Genomic DNA, 13562 nt, shown 5'->3' with positions numbered 1-13562 from the left:
TTTAACGAGACATCATTTGAGCTCTCACATCTCTTATAAATAATTTTTTGAGTCGATAATCATCTAAGAGAGAGTGTTATAGATAAGATATTATAGATTATTATTGAGATAAGATTTATATTTTATCGTGTTATCAACTATTCAAACTCTGTAAATCTGCTTTATAAATAAAAGTCTCAAATGATAAATAAACTACTCCAAATCATTTCTCTTTTTCTAATTTCTCTGCTATTCAAAATGAGAGATTTTCTTATATTTTATATATTTTGTATCACATTATTCATATTATTTATTTTTTGAATATTTTTATTATATTATATTTTATAATTTATCATGAATATATTTCCGGCAGTTAATCCCATCCCTGGTCACAAAAAAAATTCGGGTTCGGATCAATCACTCACAGCCTACGAGCTCCTCCGCCACAACGCCGCATGCAGCTGTAACTTCACCTTTTCTTCGAGGTCAGCATAATGAGAATTCTGGCGTCAAAGATTTCTTTTTTAAAAAAATAAAATAAATTAATTTGACCGCTTTTGTTTTTATTTGTTTGATCGAATTCCTGCGATTAATTTGGGGTTGGAAGTTGTTGTTTAATCAGAAACTAATTTCAAGTTCTTATTTTTTTTTAAAAAGAATGATGCTTTGATCTGAAAACGTGATACGTAATTCAAATTAATCCCTTAACAGATTTGGGGGATATCTGCAAAGGATTAAAGGTTTCTTCCATGCGATAAAAAAATGTATTTTTCACCGGTTTAAACCGTCTAGGATTTTGGTTTTAGCTTAAACTGAATCGGGAATATCCAGGTTACTGTTGGGTGTTGAAGTTGTTGGTAGTGACTTTGTTCTCTGTACTTTAAATTATCCAATTTGGGGAATATGCGCAATTTTTTTTGGCTAATATAAGATAATATGGTTTGCTCCAAGGACCTAATCATTTAGTATCAGGGTCGACTTTAATGTATTTCGAGGCTAAATTTTATCTTCAGAAAATATACATCATATAACTTAATTCATTTTTTGGTGGTGGGTGGTTCTCCTGCAGTCCGGCCTATTTCCCCACCACCACTTGCTACAGACATCTGAATTCAACTGTTTATATGTGTTTTCCAGAGTTGCTTGAAGTTTTTCGTCTTCATATCGTGTTATTGCAATATAAAACGTTTTTATCATGAAACTCTACCTGTTATATTCTTCAGCTTATTGGTTATTATGTATGTTGACATATTACTTTTCCCTTATATTATCTCTCTAAAATTCACAGGATGCAGCTTTTGAATTAGTTAAATTCATTTTTAATAAAGTGAAGAGATCATTTTTTGAGGATCTTCTTTGCTATGGATTCACTTGAGTGTGCGAGAAATGTTTTGAAACAAGATATTGATGATGTTGTGGAGGTGGATATTGATAAGGCGTGGGATGCTGATGACTGGGATGGAGAAGATATCAGAAAGCGCAGGTCAGGAAAGTCGAGGAAAATATGTAGCGTTGAAGAAGTTGATGGCTTTGACAGTAGTGGGAGAAAAAAAAGTACATCTGACAGACATGAAAGTCGAAATAGAATGAGTGGCTCAGTCAGAGCTGATAGTGATCAATGTGACAGGAAACAGTCACACTCGAAACAGATGAAGAAAATACCAGAGGAGAATACATTGCACAGATTGAGCACTTGGTATCAAGATGGAGAAGTAGAACATAAGCTTGAGGGGAAGAACATGTCCGGTAGCGGAGGATATATGCAAGCTGAAGAAAGTGAGAGACAGAAGTCAACTACTAAGCATTCTGGGCATGAATTTGATTTGGGCAAGGTGGTAAATAAAGATTCAAAACATTCACAGAGAAGGGATAGTAACAGAGAAAAGGGTTATGGGTATGTTGAGCATGGAAGGCGCTCTAAATGGGATGAATCTGATGCTGTTGTTAAGGCCGATAACATTGTAGAAATAATCGATGTCAGAAGTGGAAAGGCTTCTGATTGTAGACTTGGAAACATGTGTGGAAGAAAAAGTGATAATCTGGAAATTGAATCGACTGATATGAAAAACAGAGATATGAATTCAATCAACGACGAAGTTATCAAGTCTCATGATGGAGAAGAGGGAAGAATATGTTCAGAAAGGAGTGAAGAAATATCGAGTAAAGAGAGATTTGAGGAGCATAGACTGCAAAGAAATTACACTGGTGGAGATAGAGTTTCTGATAGTGAAAGGCCTTTAGATAAAGGTGAAGATGTTCAGATGGCAATGAGAGATAACGGTAGGAGAGATACAGAGGGCTCCAATATGTCCAGGACTCCTGAGAAGATCGGACAGCATCAGTTCGAGTCAGATAATTTTGAGTCGGATTATGAGAGACGGGGTGCTTTTAAGAGGAATGAACAGGTAAAAAATGGGTCATGGGATGAAAAAGCAAAAGCCAGAGATGACAGTTGGGTTGACAAAAACAGGAACCGACAGAACTTCAAAGATGCTTCAAAAAGAAGGCAAGACAAGGAAACTGGAGATGGTGGAACCAGCTATGGTAACAGCAGAGAGTGGGAATTGCCAAGGCGAGGTCGTGAGTGGACTGATGGTGAATATGGTCGCTCTGGTGGTAGAAAAGATGGAAGCAGGACTGAAGCAGTGAAAACCTCATCTAAGTATGGAATATCAAATGAGAATTATGATGTAATTGAAATCCGTACCAAACCATTTGATCATGGAGTAGATGATTCTAGTTCAACCTTTGTCCAAAAACGTGAGGTTTTTCAACAATCTGACACAAAACTAGAATTTGATATTGAACATGGATCTGGACAATCTGGTGAAGAGTCCAAAGATAAAATCATGGATGGTGGCCTTGCTATTCAGGATCATAATTCATGGAGGGATGACACTGAATTTCATTCAGATAAATTTGGCGGTCAGAATAGTGTTTTGTCCAATCATGGCAATAGTGGCCAAGGTTATAGCATTGATTCCTTACCTCCACATGGAAACCAAGAGAATGGTTCCTTTAATAGAAATACTTCACAAGGTTTTAGGGGAAATAGAATGGGGAGAGGAGGAAGGGGTAGGCCTACTGGAAGAGACAGCCGGCAGTCTGGTTTTCCAATACCCCTTGTGGGATCACCTTTTGGACAACTTGGAATTCCACCTCATGGGCCAATTCAATCTTTAACTCCCAACATGTCTCCTGCTCCAGGTCCTCCTATATCTCCTGGAGTTTTTATTCCACCGTTTCAGCCTGCTCCCATTATATGGCCGGGAACTAGGGGTGTTGAGATGAATATGCTACCTGTTCCACCAGGTTTTCCAGCTATTCCTTCTGGGCCCCTGGCTCATCGATTTCCCCATAATGTAGGAAATCCACAGAATAGCTCTCTGGTTTTCAGTCCTTTAGGGCCTGGAAAAGGAACTCTTCCTATCATGCCTGGTCCAAATTTTAATGCTATTGCTCCAATGGTTTGTGGGCAGCTGCAGGATAAATCATCCGGAGGATGGCTTCCTGCTAGATCTAATGGACCCCCTGGCAGAGCTCCCTCTAGAGGGGAGCAGAATGATTACTCTCAAAACTTTGTTGACACTGGCACGCGGCCTCAGAATTTTATAAGAGAGCTGGAACTCACTAGTGTTGTGGAAGACTATCCAAAGCTTCGAGATCTTATCCAGAGAAAGGATGAAATTGTTGTAAAATCTGCTTCACGTCCAATGTACTACAAGTGTGACCTGCAAGAGCAGGTGCTCTCTCAGGAGTTATTTGGAACCAAGTTTGATGTCATTCTTGTAGACCCACCCTGGGAGGAATATGTTCACCGGGCTCCTGGCGTCACTGAACATATGGAATACTGGACATTTGAAGAAATAATGAATCTGAAAATTGAGGTGTTTTCATTTTTGTCTGTATTATGTATGTGAAGGCTCCATTTGAAATTCACTGGTTCTGCTTCTGTTTTGGTCTTATTCCTGTGAAGAATTTCCTGTCCCCATGCATTCTGTGTCACTGGATAGATTTTGATTTTCCTTCTCCTTTTCCTTATATGTTCATAGGCAATCGCTGACACTCCATCTTTCATCTTCCTATGGGTTGGCGCAGGTGTTGGGCTAGAGCAAGGTCGACAATGTCTTAAAAAGGTGAAGCCAGCTCATATCTGTTGTCTTTGTTTTTGTCTCTTGCTTCCTTTTGGTCTCAATGATCCATTTCCATTCCAAAAATTTGTATAACTAATTCTCAGTATCTGCTTTGCACATTTAGTGGGGATTTCGCAGATGTGAAGATATATGTTGGGTGAAGACTAACAAAGCTAATGCAACTCCTGCCTTACGTCATGATTCTCATACTTTGGTTCAGCGTTCAAAGGTTACGCTCAAAGCATACTATTTATTCATGCATGATGCTAATGTCTTCCGAGACGTATTGTGGTGTCTTTCTTTTGTTTATACAAATTAAAATCTCAAAATTAATTGGCATAAATGATTGAGGACCTATTGAAATGCATTCTGACATGACGTCATTAGACATCAATCTCGAGGAGACCTCCAGCTCAAATTGATGAGCGATTTTTGAGTCTTTCTCGTGAAAAAACGTGATTACATTATTACTCGAGAATATTAGAAAACCAATAGCTACTTGTGATGAAAAAGGTCTCCTTTTTGTTTTAAATCTGTAGCAAAAGGAACTTCTTAGCCACAGTTTCTATAATCATAATTATATTAATATACTCGCTTTTTTTTTTAATTTCATGAAATGTTTTGAGGTTCAAATAAAAAATGAAGAGTTCTGACTCCTAAACACGTGGTAAGTAGCAGACATGTATTTTACATTTGCAATGTTTTCTGTGACAAGTTGTGAACCCCATTTCCATTTCTTTGCAAAAATTTACGACGTTCAAATAGGAAATCATAGTTGTTGGACGTTAAATATATTTGTAATTCGATCTGCAATATGGCTAGTTTCTTAACGATTTACTCTTCCTAAGTAAAGTATGAAAAATGTTTGAGAACTGTTGTGTTTTGATATAGATAATGATGTTTCCTTGGCTCCATTTGGGTGTTTATGGTTTTATGTGTGTAAATGGGTGCTATAATTGTATTCCTATATCCTGAATATGTTTTATTTTTATTTTTATGTTATTGTTATGAAGGAACATTGCCTGATGGGGATAAAAGGGACTGTACGTCGCAGTACAGATGGTCATATTATCCATGCCAACATTGATACAGATGTAATAATTGCAGAGGAGCCTCCTTATGGTAAGGGTGATCTTGCATTTCGATAAGCTTGTTTTACCTTAGCTTCCCGGTCATAGTAATACCTCACTTCTGGAAATCACCCTCTCTTTGTAATTTTTTTCTCTTGAGATAGGTCTCGGCAGTTGTGATTTGTTGTTTGCACGATTATGATATGTTTTTTTTTTATCCTATAGCTGTAGTCATCACCATTTTTCTCCTATAATATTGGTTTATCTTGGAGTTGTAATGAGGAAATGATGCCATGAGATTATTTATTTACCTTCCTCTTCTAACTTTTCACATAACTGGTGCTTGCGTGAATGAACGAAGCCACAGAACATTTTAGAGCTGCCGGTTATTTTGGCTGTAGAAAACGGTAGACATTTCTTTCCCTTGTTTTTGTAATAAACTGATATCTTGAATTTTGGCGCTATTTTTATTCTGTAAACACACACACACAGAGGTACATGTTGCATTCCTTGAGATGCTCTAATCTCGTGGAGATTAGGAAGGATCTGATTGAGACCGATTGTGGGTCTTTTGTCCTCGTATGGCTGCACACTTTAGCTTCTCCAATTATAAAGATCAATAGATCATCATTACCCTGTTTTTTCGTTTCTTCTAGGTACCTCTGTAATTTGTGATGTAAAATTTCTGGTGTGTTCAATGAATTTCTTTCTGCTGTGGCTCCAAAAACAGAGCTGCTGTAGCACTTGGCCATTTTCTGTTTAAATTATATGTTCATGCTGCTTTTTTCATTTTTGGGTTTTTGCACAGAGTTATACGATTAAATGGTTTGAGAGTGCCTAAGGCATTATTACGTGTTCGTAGGGAGATGGAATGGTAATATGATGAATTTCAACATAATTCTGCTGCAAATTATTTATACGTAGAGTATTTTGTATTCCTGTACCACTACCCACTTCATACCTTGATTACTTTACAGATATTTAATAAACTTTTATTCTCTTGTCTTCATTGCTGTTCGCGGCTTTACTGGTTCTATATGGAATGAAATTGTAGGTTCAACTGCAAAGCCTGAGGATATGTACCGAATTATTGAGCATTTCGCCCTTGGAAGAAGAAGGGTTGAGCTTTTCGGAGAAGATCATAACATTCGTTCTGGTTGGTTAACAGTTGGTAGAGGATTATCCTCATCAAATTTCGATTCTGAGGTATGTTTGGACTATCTGTATGGCCACGTGAATACATACTTGGCACCACCCTTTGCTCCTTCAAATGAAATTAAAGAGTGAGAGGCTGAGTTTGTTTGTGCTTCTGATCGAAGATTCACTTCTCAAAGTTCAGTAGTTAATATAATCAATTTTGATATATTTGGCTCTTGTGATTTCCAAACAATCGATCCAAATGTGTGGAATAAACATCTTGGTGCCATTGGTATGATAATAAAACGACCATATTAACGTTAATATATGGGAAAAAATATATTATACGAGGACATAAATTTTTTGAAAATAACAGAAAATCATGGTACTTAAATAGTAATTTCAATTATTTATCCAGAAATCGTATAAAATCATCTTTAAACTTTTTGAATTTAATATAATCTTTAATATTTTTTACACTACACACAATTGTTAAAGCAGCACATTTGGCTCGCCTATGCTCTGTGTGCAGCCAGGTGCGGCCTGTGTGCGCAGGATACTTTCTAGATGCAGCCCTTTGTGAAGCCTGATAGAATACTCTTCGACAATTTTGTCCCTATTGCACCTCGTAAAATACTATTGTTACAGTTGTTATGGTTGGATCTTGTGGGTTCAATGTATGCTCTATGCGATATTTGCCGGACTAGAACCGACAACCAACTGATATCTCTAATTTTGTATGGCATGACGAGTCCTTTTTTGTCTGTTGGGTATTTTGCTAGCTTGTGTTTGGGCCGCATAATTATGCTCAGCAATAGTTGGAAAATTAGTGTTTTAGGAAGCTGGAGGACAAGTTTCAATATTTAAAAACACACGAGATTTGAAAATTCTGTCCATGTCTGCTTTATGCCAGTGTGGTTGATTTTGTATTGCTGACTTACTGACTGATGTACGTTTCAGGCATACATCAGGAATTTTGCAGACAAGGACGGAAAAGTTTGGGTTGGTGTCGGAGGAAGGAACCCTCCACCGGAGGCACCACACCTTATCCAAACAACTCCTGAAATCGAGTCTCTCCGGCCAAAGTCGCCAATGAAGAACCAACAGCAGCAGCAACAATCAGTGCCCATTTCCTTGACCACCACGAATTCTGGCAACAGAAGGCCTAATGGAACTTCACAGCAAAATCATACCGGGAGTCAAGAAACCTACAATAGCTCGAACATCATGTCTTCTGCTCCCTGGGGTTCGACCACGGAGACATTTAAAGGATGAGAAAGTGGTCATTTCTCTTCAGATGACAAGATGTTTGATATTTATGGGCATAATGCATCCTATGGGGCGGGGCATGGAGATGTTATGGATTTCGAGTCTGGTCGTAGAATGAATGTGATGTAGCTATTGTGTAACCATTATTTATTCATGATATTTTTTTTGAAGCATTATTTAGTCTTTACGTTATATATTCATGATATTCTCTCCTTACACTTTTGCCCACAGTTACGAAAGATCACGTAGTAGATATCTTCGAGATCAAAAAGAAAATTAAATTTATAATTCAAACTTGTTAGGGTGTATAGGGTATTCTTGGGCGTCTGCTGTGTTGTTTTTTTTTTTTTATTTTTTTTTTTAAAAAATCGGAAGACTTATTTTACGTTCAAATTTCAGAAGAGAATATGACAAATTTTGAAGACTCGTTTTGTTTGGCAAAATTGAGAATAAGATATAGAAGATCGTCTATTTCACGCTCAGAAGAGAAGAGAGCTTCTCCTTCGGCTTAGAAAATCATCATTCTGAAAATCATGATTCTCGGCCGTTCTCTTTCCGGTTAACAAAATTCATGATTCTAAAATCAGAGGAGAAATCGCTTGGAAATTTATCTCGTACGACCGTCTTCCGATGATTTTGGTAATTTTGGTATGATAGATCTCTCTTCATCCAACTATGTAGAATTGTGGATTTTGAAGCCAATGATATATATTGTGTGAAATTCGATTTAGGTCTATCTAAATTCTAGAGCCTGAAACCTGCTAATCTATCGTGCACTTCTTCCGGTGTTTAGTGAAATTCGATTTATGTGTATATATATTTTATGCATTTGCTGTGTGGCTCCATATAATTACTGTTCGTTAGGTGTGCAATCCGTTGCTTGGATTGCAATATTATACATGTGGAAAAATTGAATGGTAAGAATGTTTTGTTCCATCTTTTCTTCTACTTATGCAGCTAGCTTTGTTCATCTTCTTTTCTTAAGTATCTGCTACCGTCTATGTTGAAATCTGCTAAAGCCGATACATTCATTACCAAAGGTGAGTTGCTGAAATCTTTTCTCCCGTGCAATTCATTTTTCTTATAATGTTGTAGTTCCAATTCATTGATTGATGAATTGTTTAACAATGATGAGTTGTTTAATTTTTAATTGTTGGTCATTTTAATCTTTTCTCGTTGCATGTGGAAAAGGTCTGTGATTTTTTGTACATTATAGAGGAAAACATATGTCGTATTTGCTGGACGTGAACCAGGTATTTATGACACGTGGGGAGAAGCATCTTATAAAATTAAGATATTGTCCACCGGTCTTTCAAAAATAGAGAGGAGGCGGAAAGAGTTTATGGTGCATTTATGGTGAAACAAGCTGCAGGCACTTCCTCCAAATCAAGTGCAAACAAAAGTTCAAGTTCACCTACATCTTCAAGTTCAAATACAAGGGAAAAGTTTCGCAGCCTAAACAAATAAAGAAGTTGCGAGGGATAAAACATAACTAGGATGGGATAAAGAAGAAGTTGGAAGAGATACAAGAGAATTTGAAATATCTACAAATTAGTGACCATGATTAAATATATTCTTGCAAGTTGTTGTAAGAAGATTCCAGTTCGTTTGTAATTGCCTAGAATATTTTCTTAGAATCATAATGCAAAGATTTATTGATGTTTTTGCAGATATTTCAAGCACCAGTATATATACATGTAATACCCATCAATTTTAACATCAAATCTCGCTATTTAAACTAGGGATGTAGATTACAAGGCATTAAACCATTACTCGAGGAATATAGATAATACAAAAGGTTTAACTTACACACAAAATATGTCATATTAAACTTTAACTTTAATATAGCGCTAACCATTCTAGCAGAGCACTATCTTATCATAATTTAGCATCATACAAGCACCAACAACAGAAACATAAATACATACAGAGTAATAGTTAAAAAAACATTATTGGAGACCATTCTGGCAATGATTTTTGAAACAATAGTGAAAAACATTACAAATTAATTTCAAACATCGAAGCCCATTCTAGTTGTCCACATGTTGTTAGAAACTGCAAATATGAAGAAAATGATTAGTGAAATATTATCAATGAGACTAAATTTAAATGCATAAAATAATTTATATATTTGACTTATCATCTATTGATCCAAAATCTTCTTCATCTGAGTTTCATCTTTGTTATGATTATTTACAGTTGACCTGATAAGCGAACGTTATATTTCTTACTAATATTAATGAAATTATTTAGTTTTTAAAAAATTAATCAATACATATCCATCTTACAATTTGGGACAGTTGCGATTGTCATGTTACACACCTCGACACCCACATCCACGACACTGTCTGCCCCTTGAGGTTGACTTCTCCTTTGATGATTTTAATCTCTTCTCGCGTCCTTTTGTTCATATTTCAGAAGGATCAATGATATCAATAGCTCCATCCATGGTTCTCCTACTTTGACTTCCACTGCTTAATGCTCAATTGATATTCATTTCATTCATTTTGCTATCAATATAATCAAATTGTTCAGCCAAGAAGTCTATCCTCTCATCATTGAAAGATGTATACTCCAACTTTGCATCTTTTGTCCACTGTTTGAGTATATACTTATCAAGCAAGTGAAACACTTAGTTGATACGAAAAAATGCTAACATATTGAATACCCTCAAATTGAAATTTCATAAAATTACATGATATATCGTCATTTTATATGTCGTGCGTAAGCATCCTAGGTTTGGAAGAAGAAGAACCTTGAAAATTCATGACATTGTAAACCCAAACTCAATTCTCATAGATGCTTGTTGCTAGAGACGTACCTCTTGAAAAAGGCATGTGAACTTTCAGATCTTTGACTACTTGACATCACTGCAAAATATACATGGTCGAAATAAGCCGACACCCACTTATCGAAGCCCATTCTAGTTGTCCACATGTTGTTAGAAACTGCAAATATGAAGACAATGATTAGTGAAATATTATCAATGAGACTAAATTTAAATGCATAAAATAATTTATATATTTGACTTATCATCTATTGATCCAAAATCTTCTTCATCTGAGTTTCATCTTTGTTATGATTATTTACAGTTGACCTGATAAGCGAACGTTATCATTCTTACTAATATTAATGAAATTATTTAGTTTTTAAAAAATTAATCAATACATATCCATCTTCAAATTGGGACAGTTGCGATTGTCATGTTACACACCTCGACACCCACATCCACGACATTGTCTGCCCCTTGAGGTTGACTTCTCCTTTGATGATTTTAATCTCTTCTCGCGTCCTTTTGTTCATATTTCAGAGGGATCAATGATATCAATAGCTCCATCCATGGTTCTCCTACTTTGACTTCCACTGCTTAATGCTCTATTGATATTCATTTCATTCATTTTGCTATCAATATAATCAAATTGTTCAGCCAAGAAGTCTATCCTCTCATCATTGAAAGATGTATACTCCAACTTTGCATCTTTTGTCCACTGTTTGAGTATATACTTATCAAGCAAGTGAAACACTTAGTTGATACGAAAAAATGCTAACATATTGAATACCCTCAAATTGAAATTTCATACAATTACATGATATATCATCATTTTATATGTCGTGCGTAAGCATCCTAGGTTTGGAAGAAGAAGAACCTTGAAAATTCATGACATTGTAAACCCAAACTCAATTCTCATAGATGCTTGTTGCTAGAGACGTACCTCTTGAAAAAGGCATGTGAACTTTCAGATCTTTGACTACTTGACATCACTGCAAAATATACATGGTCGAAATAAGCCGACACCCACTTATCGAAGCCCATTCTAGTTGTCCACATGTTGTTAGAAACTGCAAATATGAAGACAATGATTAGTGAAATATTATCAATGAGACTAAATTTAAATGCATAAAATAATTTATATATTTGACTTATCATCTATTGATCCAAAATCTTCTTCATCTGAGTTTCATCTTTGTTATGATTATTTACAGTTGACCTGATAAGCGAACGTTATCATTCTTACTAATATTAATGAAATTATTTAGTTTTTAAAAAATTAATCAATACATATCCATCTTCAAATTGGGACAGTTGCGATTGTCATGTTACACACCTCGACACCCACATCCACGACATTGTCTGCCCCTTGAGGTTGACTTCTCCTTTGATGATTTTAATCTTTTCTCGCGTCCTTTTGTTCATATTTCAGAGGGATCAATGATACCAATAGCTCCATCCATGGTTCTCCTACTTTGACTTCCACTGCTTAATGCTCTATTGATATTCATTTCATTCATTTTGCTATCAATAGAATCAAATTGTTCAGCCAAGAAGTCTATCCTCTCATCATTGAAAGATGTATACTCCAACTTTGCATCTTTTGTCCACCGTTTGAGTATATACTTATCAAGCAAGTGAAACACTTAGTTGATACGAAAAAATGCTAACATATGGAATACTCTCAAATTGAAATTTCATACAATTACATGATACATCGTCATTTTATATGTCGTGCGTAAGCATCCTAGGTTTGGAAGAAGAAGAACCTTGAAAATTCATGACATTGTAAACCCAAACTCAATTCTCATAGATGCTTGTTGCTAGAGACGTACCTCTTGAAAAAGGCATGTGAACTTTCAGATCTTTGACTACTTGACATCACTGCAAAATATACATGGTCGAAATAAGCCGACACCCACTTATCGAAGCCCATTCTAGTTGTCCACATGTTGTTAGAAACTGCAAATATGAAGACAATGATTAGTGAAATATTATCAATGAGACTAAATTTAAATGCATAAAATAATTTATATATTTGACTTATCATCTATTGATCCAAAATCTTCTTCATCTGAGTTTCATCTTTGTTATGATTATTTACAGTTGACCTGATAAGCGAACGTTATCATTCTTACTAATATTAATGAAATTATTTAGTTTTTAAAAAATTAATCAATACATATCCATCTTCAAATTGGGACAGTTGCGATTGTCATGTTACACACCTCGACACCCACATCCACGACATTGTCTGCCCCTTGAGGTTGACTTCTCCTTTGATGATTTTAATCTCTTCTCGCGTCCTTTTGTTCATATTTCAGAGGGATCAATGATACCAATAGCTCCATCCATGGTTCTCCTACTTTGACTTCCACTGCTTAATGCTCTATTGATATTCATTTCATTCATTTTGCTATCAATAGAATCAAATTGTTCAGCCAAGAAGTCTATCCTCTCATCATTGAAAGATGTATACTCCAACTTTGCATCTTTTGTCCACCGTTTGAGTATATACTTATCAAGCAAGTGAAACACTTAGTTGATACGAAAAAATGCTAACATATGGAATACTCTCAAATTGAAATTTCATACAATTACATGATACATCGTCATTTTATATGTCGTGCGTAAGCATCCTAGGTTTGGAAGAAGAAGAACCTTGAAAATTCATGACATTGTAAACCCAAACTCAATTCTCATAGATGCTTGTTGCTAGAGACGTACCTCTTGAAAAAGACATGTGAACTTTCAGATCTTTGACTACTTGACATCACTGCAAAATATACATGGTCGAAATAAGCCGACACCCACTTATCGAAGCCCATTCTAGTTGTCCACATGTTGTTAGAAACTGCAAATATGAAGACAATGATTAGTGAAATATTATCAATGAGACTAAATTTAAATGCATAAAATAATTTATATATTTGACTTATCATCTATTGATCCAAAATCTTCTTCATCTGAGTTTCATCTTTGTTATGATTATTTACAGTTGACCTGATAAGCGAACGTTATCATTCTTACTAATATTAATGAAATTATTTAGTTTTTAAAAAATTAATCAATACATATCCATCTTCAAATTGGGACAGTTGCGATTGTCATGTTACACACCTCGACACCCACATCCACGACATTGTATGCCCCTTGAGGTTGACTTCTCCTTTGATGATTTTAATCTCTTCTCGCGTCCTTTTG

At 35.7% G+C, this 13562-nt stretch overlaps 1 protein-coding gene across 2 annotated transcripts; it reads left to right on the top strand.

The window, feature by feature from the left end:
* The first annotated feature begins 347 nt into the window (after positions 1 to 347).
* LOC140805262 (N6-adenosine-methyltransferase non-catalytic subunit MTB-like) lies at positions 348 to 7788 on the top strand. Of its 2 annotated transcripts, none has more exons than XR_012112300.1 (7): positions 348 to 464; positions 1268 to 3866; positions 4032 to 4115; positions 4237 to 4341; positions 5126 to 5234; positions 5991 to 6056; positions 6237 to 6388. XR_012112300.1 is itself a non-coding variant. In XM_073161516.1 (7 exons), exons 2-7 carry the CDS (start codon positions 1341 to 1343, stop codon positions 7592 to 7594), a joined length of 3291 nt encoding a protein of 1096 aa, XP_073017617.1. In that variant the 5' UTR covers positions 348 to 464; positions 1268 to 1340; the 3' UTR covers positions 7595 to 7788. The 2 variants fall into 2 exon arrangements, 1 of the variants encoding a protein (XP_073017617.1); XM_073161516.1 differs by lacking the exon at positions 5991 to 6056 and adding an exon at positions 7280 to 7788.
* Positions 7789 to 13562: the final 5774 nt, after the last annotated feature.

Source organism: Primulina eburnea, chromosome 11 (genome assembly GCF_022965805.1).
Source record: "Primulina eburnea isolate SZY01 chromosome 11, ASM2296580v1, whole genome shotgun sequence".
Lineage (NCBI taxonomy): Eukaryota > Viridiplantae > Streptophyta > Magnoliopsida > Lamiales > Gesneriaceae > Primulina > Primulina eburnea.
Note: the sequence above shows the minus strand (reverse complement) of the source record. Positions and strands in the feature narration are given on the sequence as shown.